At 47.2% G+C, this 16,081-nt stretch overlaps 1 protein-coding gene across 1 annotated transcript; it reads right to left on the bottom strand.

The window, feature by feature from the left end:
- Positions 1-86: 86 nt before the first annotated feature.
- SPP1 (secreted phosphoprotein 1) lies at positions 87-4,613 on the bottom strand. The gene is made up of 7 exons (XM_063415471.1): positions 4,275-4,613; positions 3,182-3,248; positions 3,033-3,083; positions 2,051-2,155; positions 1,863-1,907; positions 1,325-1,600; positions 87-955 (listed from the first exon to the last, which is right to left on the bottom strand). The coding sequence occupies exons 2-7, from the start codon at positions 3,233-3,235 to the stop codon at positions 434-436; spliced, it is 1,053 nt and encodes a 350-aa protein (XP_063271541.1). The 5' UTR covers positions 3,236-3,248; positions 4,275-4,613; the 3' UTR covers positions 87-433.
- Between the last annotated feature and the right edge of the window lie 11,468 nt (positions 4,614-16,081).

The raw sequence follows: 16,081 nt of genomic DNA, 5'->3' as shown, positions 1-16,081 counted from the left end.
CGAGGCGAGCCCGGACCGCCCCGGCCGTGGCGGTGCAGGGGCCGGCACTGGGTGCTCGGAGTGCCGCTCGTCCGCGGGGGCCTCTTGAAGAGGTTAAATTTGCGGGGAACAGCGATTTCACATCATTCGAAGAAGTTTTAAAGCTCCCCCCCACCCGGCCCAAGCCCCAGTGAACAATAACGCAGGTACAGGGGGTCGAGGTTTTATTTAATTCCCGTTACAGCGAACACCGCCCGGCAGCGCAGGGAGCAGCGATGCTCGCCCGCCGTGTCCCGCAGCCTCCGCCGGCACAGCCCCGGGGGCCATGGACCGCCCCGAGCCCCGAAAGTCACCACGCGAACTACATTAACAAACAGTTCCCCGAAATGAAGCTACTCCCCACTTCCCTTAGGCTGGGATTGAAAAAGAAGGGAAACATTATATTTGTCTCCCTTTAAACTGTGACTTCGTTACTCTCGATGCTGTGACGATCTTGAGAATCCTCGGCACTTTCCAGGGTTTGGTTGCTGATATCGTCAGAGAGCTCAGCTGACAGGCGGTCCCGGCTTTCCTTGCTTTCCACACTGGGCTGGCTGTCCCGGCTTTCTTTGCTTTCCACACTGGGCAGGCTGTCCCGGCTTTCTTTGCTTTCCACACTGGGCAGGCTGTCCTGGCTCTCTTTGCTTTCCACACTCGAGATGCTGTCCCGGCTTTCTTTGCTTTCCACGCTGGGCAGGCTGTCCCGGCTCTCTTTGCTTTCCACACTGGGCAGGCTGTCCCGGCTTTCTTTGCTTTCCACACTCGAAATGCTGTCCTGGCTCTCCCTGCTGTCCCGCCCGTGGCTCCGGCCGAACCATCCCGCGCTCCTGGAGCGCTTCCTCAGGGAGCTGCGGGAAGCAGAATCCTCCCGGGACACGGAGCTCTGGCTGTCTGCATCCGCGAAGCTGTCGTCTTCCTCCGTGGCATCGTAGATGAGCTGTGTTAGAGAGCAGAACAAGAGCCGCTGTCACTCCTGAGCTCAAAGGGGACACTCAAAGCCTGCATGATGAGCCTCTGCCTGGGGACACTCTGGTGTTTTAGAGAGTTACATGAACCTTTCACATTATGGGAAACTCTCGTTTGCTCCTGGTCTCGGATTTCACTGCAGTTTGCAAACCCTCCTGCCCTGGTGCATGGGCAGCCATCGAGACCCCCCAATCCGTGGCACCCACAGAAAGAAATGCAGCCCTCCCCTCATGCCTGCTTTCCCCATACCAGTTTTCAAACCCAGCTCCCATAAAACGCCATGTCCATTTCCAAGTCCCCATTTCCAAGAGCATGGGCACCCCTGCTCAGGGCTGTTTACCTTTTTGTTAGCTTTGTGGAGTTTGATGGACTTCACCAGGGCGGCTTTTGCCCTCAGGAGCGCGGCTTTTGCCCTCATCCTGTAGGCCACACTGTCACCTCTGCCAGCATTGTCTCCCCGGGTGAAAGGGAAAGTGGGGAAGGGTTCAGTGACTGGAATGTCTGTAGGAAAACTGGTGGCAACCTCCTCAGATTCATCCGTGTCATTGGAGTCATTGTCATCGTCATCATCATCATCCACATCTTCATGGCTCTTGCTTGACACATCAGGAGAGGGCTGGAAAACATTTATTACACATCAGGCAAATGAACACGGGTGTGAGAGGTGCAGACTGGTGTCTGTACATTCACCCAGGGCTTAGGCACTGCTGAGGAGCTGCAGGCATTGCACTGAGTCCACCTCACCCTGCCTGGAGCTTTGTTTTATTTTGGGGGAGATGTCACTGCAAGAACCACACTGGGGTGAGGAAAAATGAGAGGTGCTACACACTGACTGCCCTGCAGCACTCAGCTGACATGTTGTCCTTCAAAACACTCACCAGCTCTTCTGGGGCATCCACGCTTTCTTCTGAAGAGTAAAGGGTCTGAAAACAACACAAAGCTCAGTGTTAGTACACGTACAGTGGAGCTGAGCAGTGTGTTGGCTATTCTTTAAGCACTTAATCATAACTTGCAAATTTTGGCATGGAAAGATGCTCTGCTTTCTCTTCCAGCTGGGTGCCTGTACCTGCTGAGATGATGCCAGGTCACTCTGTGTGTCCTGCTGGCTCTCCTGAGAGTGAGAATTCACGTGGTCATCGTGATATCTGCCCAAGAGATGGCCCCTGGAGTCCTGCACGAGAAAATAAATGGAAAGGTTAATCCTCAAAGGAGCAGGCAAAGCTGCTGCATCCCAGCCTGTGCTCTCAGGCAGATGGGGGACCTGCAGTACTCAGTCCTTCTGTATGGGATGTGTCCATTGCAGTAGGAAGGGGACTCAGAACAAGCCATGATCCCAGAAAATCACTGTACCCAAAAAATAGATGTGTGTCTCTCACTGGCAGAACCTGGGAAAATTCACATCAGTTCCTCCAGCTTGTATTTATTGAGTGGAATTTGGAGTTAGAGCTAACAATCTTTGCTTCTGCTAATTCTTAGGCCCTTTCTGGAGGGTGATTTATCTCCCACATCATGAAGACTCTAAACTAAATGCAGTGGCTGGTTCTCAGAGCCAAGAATTGATTTTATACAGGTAACAGCTGACAGTGGGGAACAAATTAAAGAGCTGTATACGAGACTGAAAGCAATTCACTTACATCACTTAAAAAAAAAAATAGGATATTGGATTAAGGTGCTCCTCCAATACCAAATATTGTCATCTGATCCACACTAACAAATAAGGGTTGTAGTAATTTTGCCATACTGCAGTTCCTTTCTCTTTTTAATGAACAGCTAACATTTTTTTCATTAAGAAAAAAGATTTCCAGTGCTGGTCCAGAGATAGAACTAATGAAAGTCCACAACCAGCACACATGACCCAGGAAAAAGTCTGTGGACATCAGTGGCTCTCTGCTTTGAAACTGGCTCAAAACAGCCAGGTAAGGACAAATTCTACATGCATCTACAATCATAGAACAAATGCCAGAAAATGTGTTTTGGAGGAAACCAAACAAACAAATATCAAAAAGTACTTATCAAAGAAAATGAACAGAAAGACAAAATGAGCTCACATATTTTTCTTCGGAGCTGGCAGAAGTTGTATGCTGCCTGGATTGAATCACCTTGAAGGGAGAAAAGAGAAAAAACATTATCAGTATTTCACACTGATGTGCAAAGGAAATAATGCAAGTGCTGGGGATGGTGTTTGTGATTTACTCACAGGCCATGCAGAGGTGATGCTGATAAGGCATAAACACAGAACTGCCACCTTCATTGTGATATTTTACCTAGGAAATATTTTGGAACAGTAAGACAATAAAGTAAAATACCACGAAAATGCTGTAGGCTTTTCATCGGCAAAGAAAAAGCTCTGTAAAAAACTGTTATAAGTATCAGCTTTGGTTTATCTTCATTCATTTAACACAATAGTTTTAAAAAAGAGACAGGAAAAGGCAAACAATTTGTATTCACTTGTCAGCTATTTCAAAACTAGTTTTTAGGGTTATTAACTTGAGTTGCTGAGTAAAGTCAGTTTATGTGAACGTAAACTGCTCTTATTGACAGACCTGCATTTCCCCCTCCAGAAGTTTGAACAAAATAACCTGTGTTTCCAAACAAGAAATTAAGTGAAATAGCTGCTCTCATAGCTGCTCACATTGCAGCTTTATTAATTTAATAAATTACTAATTCCTGCTGAAATTAGAAGAGCTGCAGTAAATTTCAGTGCTTGCTGACCAGTTCCCAGAATAAGGAACATCCCTGAGACTTTAAACCAATTTACTGATGAACAGGAGTCATTCAAAACTGGTAAGCCACAGCAGGAAAGAAAGCTGCTTGGGACATTTAAAATGCATTAGTAAGGCTGGCCCTGAGACAGGACACTCTGATAGAGGTGTTGCAATTTCAGGTTTCACACAGAAGTGTGGCTGTCCCATGCACTCAGGATCGTGCAGCACAAACCCCTGAGCCTGCCAGGAGAAACAAGGACACTGCCAGGCAGTGGTTACGTGAGGAAGAAAAGCTTTCTGTGTTCAAGCAGCAGCTCTGAGTTTCTGGTGCAGGATTCAGTGGCAGGGTTTGCAGTAACCTCCTCCCAACATCAGCGCACAAATTTAAAATTGTGATTATGTGTAATACCTGGCATGGCCAAAGCAACCTTGCTCCTATACAAGCACACCTTTTTTTCCACACAAAAATATCAAACATCCCTGCCCAGTGAAGCAGTTTTCAAAGATCTGCTCAATGTTTCCTAGGCTAAAAAGCTGCAGATGGATTGGCATATGTCAGGTAAAAAAGAAAAAAATAAAAATTACCTTTTCTGGTGCAGAAGGAATCAGCCACGACAACAGCAGCTCCAACCAGCTGGCTCCCAGCAGCTCTGGCTTTCTCCCCTCGTCCCCTGCTCCTGACATCTCTGAGCTCTGGGGATTTAAACCCTGTCCCAAGCACAGCCACCAATCCCCGTGAGGCGGAAAAAGATGAGGTCATGAGGCTCCTGGCCACTGTCCTGCCCACGTTCTCCTACACTTCCTCCTTGGCTTTGTGGCTTTTGAAGCAAACACAAACCAATGGAAGGTTAAAACATTACTTATGGGCGAGATCATTAACCAGCAGGGTCTGTTGAACACACAGTGTTTGGTGTAGTGTAGGAGGGCTTCAGGGCATGTCTGTTCTACTTTATTGGAAAGCCAGAGCCCAGCTTCCCAGAAATCTTTTGTGCCCTGTTCTGCAGGGGGTAAGAATATCCAATGTGTGCTGGAAGAAATAAATCTGAGCACAAAATTCACAAAAGAGGTGTTAATGTTTCTATGAAGTAGTAGATTTGTTCACCAGGGCACACATGGCACAACAGGAATTGCAAACATGTTGCAGAATATGGCCTTTTGCATTTTTTGATCTGACCTGGGTAAAAAAAAAAAAGAATTAGTGGTACTAGTTGTCTCAGTAGGCATTCTGCATCCAGAAATTTTTTTGAAAAGGTGTACAAGAGCCAGTGGTCTAATTAAAGAAGACTGGTGCATCCTAATGAGGAATTATGAAGAATTCTCACTCCTTTTCTATTTATTTGTATCTCTTCTGGCTCCTTTCTCAGGTGGTTTGGTCAAGTCATCTGCTACAGCTGTCTCATGCACCAAATCTGTTTCAGAATCCTTTTCAGGGACCAGATGCCAGATATTTTTCAAGTTCAGAAAAAAAAAGCAGATAAAGCTCCAGCATAATGAGTGCCCTGACTGGCTTTGGAAGCAAAGAACATCATGGGATGGAATTCCATGCCTGCTGTGGAGCAGTGCATCAGCCCTGCTGATGGGTGACAGATCTGTTGTGGCCTCTCTTGGATGTCCATGGCTTTGGGCTGATCCTGCATCAGCTGGGATGTGCTGGAGGGCTTTGAGCCACTCTTCCATGTGTTGTGTCTTTAAAAGAGCAATGAGGTGTCATTCAAACACAGGAGAACATTCCAAGCAGCCCTCTCAGAAAGGCAGAATATTTATAACTGTTTCGAGGTGCTTATCTTGCTTCCCATTTGTGGCACCCAGCTGATGTTTGCTGTGTCCTGAGTCAAGCAGACAAGAGAGATCTGTTTGTACCAGCTCCTGCTACCAGTTATCCTGTGCTCACTGACACTTCTGTTTAGAGACATCAGGAGGAACTCAGCATCTGCCCCTCACATCATCACACAGACTGAGCTGATCATATTTTTGAGCTGAGATCAGCAACAGCTGGGAATTCAACTTAGTGTATTTAAGAGAGGGTTCTAACATCCCAAGAACTGGATAAAATCATGGTAGACGGTATGTCATTAGTAGTTCTGATTGTAAGGATGCACCTGAGCAAGGACTACACTCGCTTTTATTTTCAAAATGTGACCATTGTTATGTGGTAACTCAGGAAAGACCTGTCAACCAAAAAAAGGATTTCAGCATTGAGATCTTACACAGATTTAGGCAGGTTTACCATCTCCCATTGTACCCACAGCTCAGTGCTGCTGCAAACCAGTTTGCTGAAGGCTCTGGATGCAGGTACAGGACTCCAGCTGCTCTTCCAAAGTCTTGCTTTGAGCACCACGCGGTAGCTGATCCTTACTTAAGTTACCAGGGTGGCTTCAAAAGGCCACTGCTGTTGACTCCGAGGAACCCCAAGCCAGGCCCTGAGGTAGCCAAGTACGTGTGATCCCAAACACCAGTCCTGACCATCAGGCAAAAACTATTTCCATCTGGCAGAACAAAAAACAGAGACAGAGTGATGCCAGTGGCTCACACTGGATGTGGGACTGGATGTGCTGTGTCCTGCTCCCCTGTCCACACCCTGGATTAAATTTTAAGCCTGAAAAACCTACTTTCCCTACAAACCATTCATCAAGAGACACAGAACTGGAAAACAACATTATGCTCAAAGATCCTCTAGAGCTGGCTGGCCAAAACCAACACTTGCAATCTGCATAATGGTGTATTACTGTGTATCAGACCACCAGGAAAATGTGTATCATGTAAACAACCTGTTTTACTAAGTTCAGCAGCAATTACCAGTTCTGATGATGGAGCCATTAGAAACAGAGCCTTCCTGCAGGGTGTTACAGACATTCCAGGTCAATTTTTGCTGTGGCACCTCAAGGCAAAAGTTTTGCAAGGACCTGGAGCTCTTGTCTCCCAGCAGAGTCTCTGTGTGACCCTCCCTGGGGAGGTGTTTCTGGCAAACACCTGATTTTTCCACTGTGCTGGGAGATGACAGTGTTTTTGAGTATGCTGTCAAAGCTATATGGATTTTGTAAGAACTAAAGAACAACAGGGATGTTTTGCAGTAGTCCAGGAGCAGGATGAGAAGTGACATCTATTACTAAATGCCTTCATTTTATGCAGGATTAGCCCATACAGAGCTGTAGTAAATTTAGCACTTGTCTCCTGCCTATCATTATGTGGTTATTCCTTCTGTAAATCATTTTGTCTAGCTGAGAAATCCATTGCCTTGGCAGGATTTGTGCTTCTTGTTGTCTCAAAGACAAGGAACAAGCAGGGCAGAGAGCGGGGAACTTTCACCATTTTCACTTCCCACGTTAAAATCCTCAGCTCTGGAGAGAACCCTTTGCTGGTGGCACAGCAGAAGCAGCTTTGTAATTTGTTGCACGTAGGTGACATTTTCTACTTGTCTGTCCTGTCAGACAAAGCTTTTGACCACAATCCCTTCCATCCTGGGCTGTGTTGGAAACATGTGGTCAGTGAAGAAGTTTTCTGTGAAGGACAGATGAAAATCAAAACTTTCTTATATTGCTGTCATAAAATACTCTTTGGAAACTCAGTGTATCAACCAATAGACCTCCCAAAGCCATTACCTTTTCCTAATTAAAAGTTCAAAAGTGAGGAAATTTTACATACAGCAGTGATAGATTCAACCCAAAACCTTCTGCCTTTTAACAAGACTACACAGTGTTTGTTTGTGTCCAGGCCTAGGAGAATATTTGGTATGCAGAAGAGATATGAGTGTCAGATCTGTTTGATAAAGAAATTACAACAGAGATTTGCTCCTTAATTGTGTGAGCAGGGCACCCTGATAACACATTTTGCAGCACAGCTGTGTATCTTTTCCCTTGTACCACTGGGAGCAATTAAAGAATTTACAGCCAATTAGAAAAAAAAATTCCAGATTTTTTTTTCTCCTGTTGAAATTCATGTATTTTAATACTGAAGTCTGTGTAGCAGCAAGAATTAAACCATCACAGAGACATTAGGTTATTTTCATGTCATCGGCTACCAGTGTGAAGAGCAAAATATCAGCTTTTCAGTGGTGGGTTTGTGGCTGTGCTTCAGCTCTGAATTGACAGGAGAAGAACTGCATTTGTTTTATCTGGAAAATAACAAACCCAATAATAGTCTGAAATACTCATAGAAACAAGAATGACAGTGAAACATTTCACAAACAGTGAAAGAATATATGGTGTACACCATGTTTTCATAAATGTGCCATTTCTTAGTGTATATAACCCTCAAAAATCAGTTTTTTGAGAACAGGAGGATGAGACTTTCTCACCTCAGTGGGAGCTGAGCTCAGTCTGAAGCCTGAACAGAGATAACACTCCAGGATGAAGGAAAGCATGCAAGGTGTGTGTGCTTAAATCCCATATTATGCTCAAAAGACAGCAACCATCAGATTGCCTGCTCAGGGCTCACAGTCTGAGTGCTGAGGGGAATTTCAGGGTAGGAAACAGCTTTACAGAAGATTGCTTCTCAGACAGGCATTGCAAAAACTTTGTGACAAGCTGTTTCCCTCATCCCCCCCTGCTCAGTTCCCTGTTTCCGATCCTACTGCAAAATCTCCTCCTACTACTGAGGAAGGGCACAAATGGAAAAATCCGAATATGCAGAACGAGCATGGAAAGAACAGCATCCTCTCACTCTGCATTGTGAAACTTGGAAAGTCACAAGGTGCCTGCTCTCCCATGCACGGGGAGTTTTGGCAGGGCACAATGGGAAAGATTCTGCACCTCTATGGTTGTATCTTCATGAAGCTCTGCTGGCTAAACACAGAGAACCAGCCCTTGGTGCAAGAAACAGAGAGGAGCACAGCAGGACAGGGAAGAGGCAGATGGGGAGATGATGCATCCCAGGGATCCCTATCACACAGCAGCCTGGATTTTGCACTCCACATTCACCACATTCACCTCACATCGTGTTTCCACACAAGGATCACAGCACGAGGAGCAGAGAGTCCAAGGAAGCTTGCTGCCCATCCCAGAGACAAATCTTTCACAAAACACACTTTCTGAGTGCCTCCTGAATGAAGCCAGTGCAAACCAGAGCATTTGAGAGGTGCACACACTTTCTGAGTGCCTCCTGGAAGAGACCAGTGCAAACCAGAGCATTTGGAGAGGTGCACACACTTTCTGAGTGCCTCCTGGAAGAGACCAGTGCAAACCAGAGCATTTGGAGATGTGCCAGGCGTTGTGCAAACCAGGATCCCGCCCTGCATGTCTGTGGTTATCTGTGCACAAGGCATCTTGTCTGTCTGCACGTTGTGACCCTGTCAATAAACCTGACCTCAGACACAGGCTTGGCCACAGAAACCCATCAGATTTCTCTTCAGCTCCTGCTGGGAGCAGTTTTCTCAGCTCCCAGCTCAGGGCTGCTGTGGTCTGAGGTGGGATGGGTGCAGAGGTGAGTCAGTGTGAAAGCAAACATGTCCCAGGCACTGCGCCCCGGGGTGGAGTGGGAGGAAAAACCCATCTGTGGGCCTGGGGAAGAGAAATTAGAGAGTTGGGGACAGGGCTTGGGGAGGAAGTTGTTCAGCCAAGAAGCTGATTTGATTTTGTGGGAGAAGCAAAAATCAGCAGGTCGGGGTCAGGGCCTCTCCCGTTTCGGCTGAATCCTGGAGAGATTTCCTGGAGCTTGATAAGGCTTTTTTCCCACAAAGCCTATCCAGGCAGGAGCTCTGCAGGAGCCATCTCCTCCACTGCATTCCAGTGGAGATTCCAGATTCCAATGAATCCTTTTGGCTCTGCCTTGGAAAGCCAGAACATCCCCTGCATGCCAGTACACTTCTAATTAGTATTGGGGTTGTCACCTCTTGCACAGCAAACAATAGATGTGTCAATAGAAAATGTCACTCAGAACCAGCAATTTCTCCTTGTGTTCTGCATACTAAAATTTTTTAGATTTGAAAGGTTTTTTTAAAATGAAATATGAAATAATAACTCATACCTGACAGGTATTGCCATCACCAAATCAAAGGAGATGTTTTCTTAAATGTATAATTTTTAGAGAAAATAGGATAAATTGATAGACTGAGTAGTTCAGATACAAGTGTCCAGGGAAAAGTAGAAAGGTTTCTTTTCATTAAGCACAGAAGCACAAACACATTTGGCAAATCCCTGCTCTCCCTCCTTGCTTACAGCTCTCTTTGGATGGGAGCTGCTCTTTTGGAAATACACAGCTGAGTGAGAGATAATCACATCCAGATTTAGGAAATAACATTTTGCACATAATTCATACTGGCTACCTAGACAGATTATTGGTTGAGTGTGTAGCTACAAATTTGGCAGAATAAATGGCAAACTGTGGTTGGCATATGGACGCAAGGCAGGATGCAAGCTGCACCTATACATTAACTAGAGGAAAGCAAAGCCTAAAAACTGAGTTAAGCAGCAAGATCTGAAGCAAACAATAAGAAGGGGCAGCTGACAGGACAACAAACTCTTGAGGAGCATCAGAGCTCTTTGCATTAGGAAGAATATTAGCAGTCAATAAATAACAATCCAGCACTGCTATTTTGCTCACTGAGTCTTGTTTATCACAAAGAAGTCAAATGACTTCTCCTCACCCATGGAAAATCTGAACACAGAGGATGACAGGCAATTTTGGGAAGCAACATCCGTTCTGTATGGAGAAACTTGATCTGCTGTGCCCAAAATAGCTGCTGCTGAAACACAGACTGGGTCTCAGCGATTGATCAGGCAAAAGGAGGAAGCTCAGCTGCTGGTTGGGGCTGGAGAAATCACATCTCAGCTTGTCAGCAGATAACTCTGTGCCCTCTGCAGGGCTGAAAAGCTTTTTTTGTGCACCCAGTCCCTGAAGGGAGCACTGTAGGAATTCTGGCACCTTCATGGGCACTGATGCAGCTGCATCCCACAGGAGTTTTACACATCCCTGACACTTCCTACCCTAAAAGTGCAGGCAAGGGCATTTTACACAGCTACATTCTCCAGGCTCCCTAAACCAACCCCCCCACTTAAAAAATCAACAGCAAAGGAGTGTGCTGGATCACAGCAAGTCCCAGTGAGATCATTCCTCATTTCTGATTCAGGCTTAAGTAAAGGCAGAAAGAGGAAGGCCTTATTTCAACAAATATTCACTGTCCTGCACTGGGGTTGTTCTGTGTTAAAGCTGATTTCCATACAGTCACATTGATGAGCACCACCCACTTGTAACTCTAAGAATTAAATTATGCACAGGCCTTTGGATTTCCCCCTGTGTTTTGCAGCCAGAGGAGAGATTTTTCTGGCCATTTACACAATTCAGCCGTGTATAAACAGAGCAGCCTGGCTCACAATTATCAGTTCTATTCCAGCCCCTGGTATTCACAGGTTATATTCTAATTTTGACAGAGATAAGCCTGATGGCAGTGCTGGGGAAGTTTTGCCAGCACCCTTATGCTCACAGCTGGGAAAGGCTGGCTCCTCACCCTGCTCCAGTTTTTACTGCCCAACAAGTCTGCTTCACTGTATGGCAAATTTATCTGTGGCTTCTAGGAAACAGCAGCTTCCCCAGCTCCACTAGGCTGCCTGCACACCCCTGGCTTCCTAGAAATAATATTTCTCCTCCCAGTGATCAACTCTGAAAGACAGCAAGATGTCAAAGCAGCTGAACCACTGACACAAAACAGATCAGAAACACACGGGTGTTAAAAACTGTTTAAAAGTGGCAATATTTGTGCACTCCTTTCTCCATGCAACACAATGAACTCTCCTTGCTCTTTTCTCTACAAAAGGATTTTCTGACTTCCTAAAAGCACCTTGTGCCCTGCAGGAGCAATCCTTGTGCAGGTTTTCCAGCTCTTTACTCTCCAGAAAATCTCACTGGCAGCACAGCCCCTGCTCTAATAAGCAGCAAGGAGGAAATTGGGCTCTCCAATGAAAACAGCTATTGGTTTATTTGTTTGGGTTTTTATTTCGACACAGCAATCTCCCTGCAGGCGCTCTAGGAAAGCACAAGAGGAATGTTTCTGCTGCGAAATGCAATTAACATAGTTTTCTTCCCCTCGTGAAACATAATTGCAAATACAAACCAACACAAGGGAATGGGGCTATTTTGGGGGATGGTTTTGTGTAGAAAAATACTGTGAGCACTTTGGTTTGTCCAACTGAAGACAGGGCAGACGTCTCTCTCCCTTCCTGTTTAAGCCAGTGGTCTGGGAAGGGCCGCTGTAACCTATAATGACGGTCAGCTCACCCAAAGAAACTTGTTTCCCCCAATCTATAAATGCAATTTTCTGAAGGCTGAACGTGTGCCAGAACATGCACATGCTTTGTGATCCCGTGTGACATGGCAAACCCTGGTCTGATTTCAAGCTGTGTTAAAACTTACATTAAAATGCTTCAGCTCTGGCAAACCTGCTGCCTTTCAGTACCTGAGGGGAGCCTACAAGAAACCTGGAGACTGTGCAAGGGGGCAGGACAAGGGGGAATGGCTTTGAACTGACAGAGGGCAGATTTAAACTGGGTGTTAGGAAGAAATTCTTTACTGTGAGGGTGGTGAGGCACTGCCACAGGCTGCCCAGAGAAGCTGTGGAAGCCCCATTCCTGCAAGTCTTTAGGGCCAGGTTGGATGGGGCTTTTGAGCAACCTGGTCTAGTGGAAGGTGTCCCTGCCCCATGGTAGGAGGATTAAAATTATTGGGCCTTCAGGGTGCCTTCCAACCCAAACTATTCTATGATTCTGTGATTCTGTGATTCTGTGATTCTATGATTCTGTGATTCTGTGATTCTGTGATTCTGTGATTCTGTGATTCTATGATTCTGTGATTCTGTGATTCTGTGATTCTGTGATTCTGTGATTCTATGATTCTGTGATTCTATGATTCTATGATCCTATATACTTTCTCACACACAGATCCAAGGGTGTGGAACATTCTTCCAAAGTCAAAGAAATGAGCCAGATTTTAAGCGTTTCCTACGAACCTGACCAAACACAGGATCCTCTTCACATTTCACTGTGTATTTGCACTGGCTCTTCAGGTGGCAAAGCACCTAAACCTGTGCAGGGCTGAGCCCCAGGAGCTGCTGAGGGCACTGGAGTGTGGCACAGGGGGACAGGACCTGCTGAGGGCACAGGGGGACAGGAGTGTGGCACAGGGGGACAGGAGCTGCTGAGGGCACCAGAGTGTGGCACAGGGGGACAGGAGCTGCTGAGGGCACTGGAGTGTGGCACAGGGGGACAGGAGCTGCTGAGAGCTCTGGAGTGTGGCACAGGGGGACAGGAGCTGCTGAGGGCACCAGAGTGTGGCACAGGGGGACAGGAGCTGCTGAGGGCACTGGAGTGTGGCACAGGGGGACAGGAGCTGCTGAGAGCTCTGGAGTGTGGCACAGGGGGACAGGAGCTGCTGAGGGCACTGGAGTGTGGCACAGGGGGACAGGAGTGTGGCACAGGGGGACAGGAGCTGCTGAGGGCACTGGAGTGTGGCACAGGGGGACAGGAGTGTGGCACAGGGGGACAGGAGCTGCTGAGGGCACTGGAGTGTGGCACAGGGGGACAGGAGTGTGGCACAGGGGGACAGGAGCTGCTGAGGGCACTGGAGTGTGGCACAGGGGGACAGGAGTGTGGCACAGGGGGACAGGAGCTGCTGAGGGCACTGGAGTGTGGCACAGGGGGACAGGAGCTGCTGAGAGCACTGGAGGGTGGCACAGGGGGACAGCCTGCGGAAGCAGTTGTGAGTCACCTCCTGCTTGGAGGTCACCCAGCCCAGATGGGCAATTCCCTGCAACGTGTCCCCACATGCAAAATATATAATCCAGGAAGGAAACAGGGGGCTGAAATAACAAGTGGTTTATTCTCCCCTGCTCTCCACTCTAGGTCAATCATTAAACATAAATGAAAAATTACATTCCATCAGCACAAACCCTCACTGGTAGAAGTAGGCATTTGCTTACTGAACTTGTTTGGATCTAGGCTCTACACTCACTACTATAAATCTTTTTATAAATCTTTAACATTAAAAAACCATGAGCTGCTTTCTTTCTTATCTTCTTTATTCACTGCAGGAATATACAAGTGAACACTCTGTCCTCCATCCATAAGACAAGACACTGCAGCACAAGTGGCCTGGCTGAATAAATCACTGGGGAAAAGCAGGAAAACTGAGGAAAAAACCCTGAGGAGCTGCAGAGCAGTCAGTCCCTCCACGGTGCCTGGAAAGATCCAGGAGCACATCCTCCTGGAAACTATGCTAAAGCATGTGGAAAATAAGGAGGGTGATTGGTGACAGCAAACGTGGCTTCACTGAGGGCAAATCACGCCCAAAAGATTTGGTGGAGCTCCACAACAGGATTGCAGTGCTGGTGGATAAAGGAAGAGTGACTGACATCATCTACCTGGAGCTGTCCAAAGCATTGGACACTGTCCTGCACAACATCCTTGTGTCCAAACTGGGGAGGTGTGGGTTTGATGGATAGATCACCCAGTGGATAAAGAAGTGGCTGGATGGCAGCGTGCCAGGGTACAATCACCACTCATTGTCCAGGGATGAGGGGTGTCCCTCAGGGGCAGCTTGGGGACAGCTTGGGGACAGCTTGGACAGGCACTGACACCACCAAGCTGTGTGGTGCAACAGGCACACTGGAGGGAAGGGATGCCATCCACAGACCTGAAATGTGAGACCTTGGGAAGCTCTACAAGGCCAAGTGCAGAGTCTGCATCCAAGGCAGTGTGGCCAGGAGGTCACAAAGGTGGATTCTGTCCCTCCACTCTGCTGAGACCCCACCTGGAGTGTTCCATCCAGCCCTGGGTAAAGGCTTTGCCTTCCTGGGGGTCTTTAGTGACAGCCAGGCATTGCAAGATGGAATGACCCCAAGGAAAAGTGTTTTTCAGGCACACAAACGTGGAATATCCAACAGTGTCAGAAGGACACAAGTAGCCATCAGTAAGTGCTTTTATATGAACTGAATTGAATTATATCAGCACTTTGCTAGAAACTGTACTGGAAACTAATTCCTGTATGGATTCTGCAAGAAGGGGCGGCAGAGTGAGCCAGACCTTGACACAACCTCCCCTTTGCTCCTGGCATGCTGACAGGACAGTGGCCCTTGCTGCAGGCTCTGGAAATACAAATCCTAAGTGCAGAAAGAGTAAGAAACAACATCACCATTGCCCTTCTCATACAAGTCACACCAAGGGATTGGTTAGCAGAGGTGGAGGAACAAAGAGAAAGCAAACAAGTTAAATACCTCTTTTTGCCAGCTGATTTTCATCTCCTGGAGAGCACTTCACACTAGCTGTTGTACATTGTCACCTGTACACAGTCAGCTGTCCCACACTGAGTTGTTTACAGCCTCAGGGCTTCATCTGCCCTTGAAAACGTCAGCTTTTGACCTGTGCCCTTTCATTTCTTATATCTCTGAGCCCCTAAAAACCTTTTCTGTGGCCCTCATGGCAATTGGAATTCTTCTGCAAACCCTGAGAAGCAGAATAGCTGCTTTGAAAACAGTCTGATACAGCAAGTCCATGCCAGAGCCCTGCACAGCTCTGCCTCCTGAGCCCAGCATCCCTAAAAAGGGGCTCCATTCCTTTCCCCTTTCTTCCCCCTGGATAAGGCTCTGCCATGAAGTTGTGTGCTGGTTGCTTTGTCCCTGACAGCATGGTCTTAAACCCATGGAGAGAAACCAAGGCTAACACCAGCTGCTGCTGAGGCTTTTGTGCCATGGGGCTGAAGTATTTTATTGCTGTCATTAAAAATCAAGTGATTTAATCTCACTGGTGTCCTAATGCATACCTTGCTAACTAAACCTCATTTTCTGGTTAGCCATGAACTACCAGACTGCATTCATGCCTTTAAACAAGCAGTGCTTTGAGGGATCGAGTGTGGTGCAGAATTTGCTGTGCCAAATCCTTTAGCACCTTCCCCTCCTGTCAGGTGTGCCAGAGCTGCACAGACAGCACGACCCAGGACAGTGTCTGGCCACACACCTCAGTCCCTGGGGCATCAGCCCTTTGATTTTTCCCCTCTGGAAGCGGATGCAGCAGCCAGTGCAGAATTAAAATTCTGACACAGGCACCCTGCAGTTTCCCTCCACATCCCCCTGTGGGGAAACACAAGCCCACACCCCAAAAACAAACCTCCACCTCCCAACTCGGGGGAGGTGTCTCTAGCTCTGAAAACCCAGGCCTGGGCAGTGTTTGAGCTGCATGGAGAAAGTCACAGATTAGTTTTTCCAGTGACCATAGTGATGCTTTTCCCTTTTCTGGGGTCTGGCTTTCTGTTTAAAGTGGCCCAGGGCCAGGCAGCACTAGGTAAGCAATAGCAAAGGTATAGCATAATTCCTGTTAAAAACCTACTCCTGGCTCTGCAAACAGGAAACTAAAGCTTCCCTTCCTTCCTTAGCACACCTCCACAAAGCCCCTTCAGGAGGACAGGCAGGACAG

Source organism: Prinia subflava, chromosome 18, assembly GCF_021018805.1.
Source record: "Prinia subflava isolate CZ2003 ecotype Zambia chromosome 18, Cam_Psub_1.2, whole genome shotgun sequence".
Classification (NCBI taxonomy): domain Eukaryota; kingdom Metazoa; phylum Chordata; class Aves; order Passeriformes; family Cisticolidae; genus Prinia; species Prinia subflava.
Note: the sequence above shows the minus strand (reverse complement) of the source record. Positions and strands in the feature narration are given on the sequence as shown.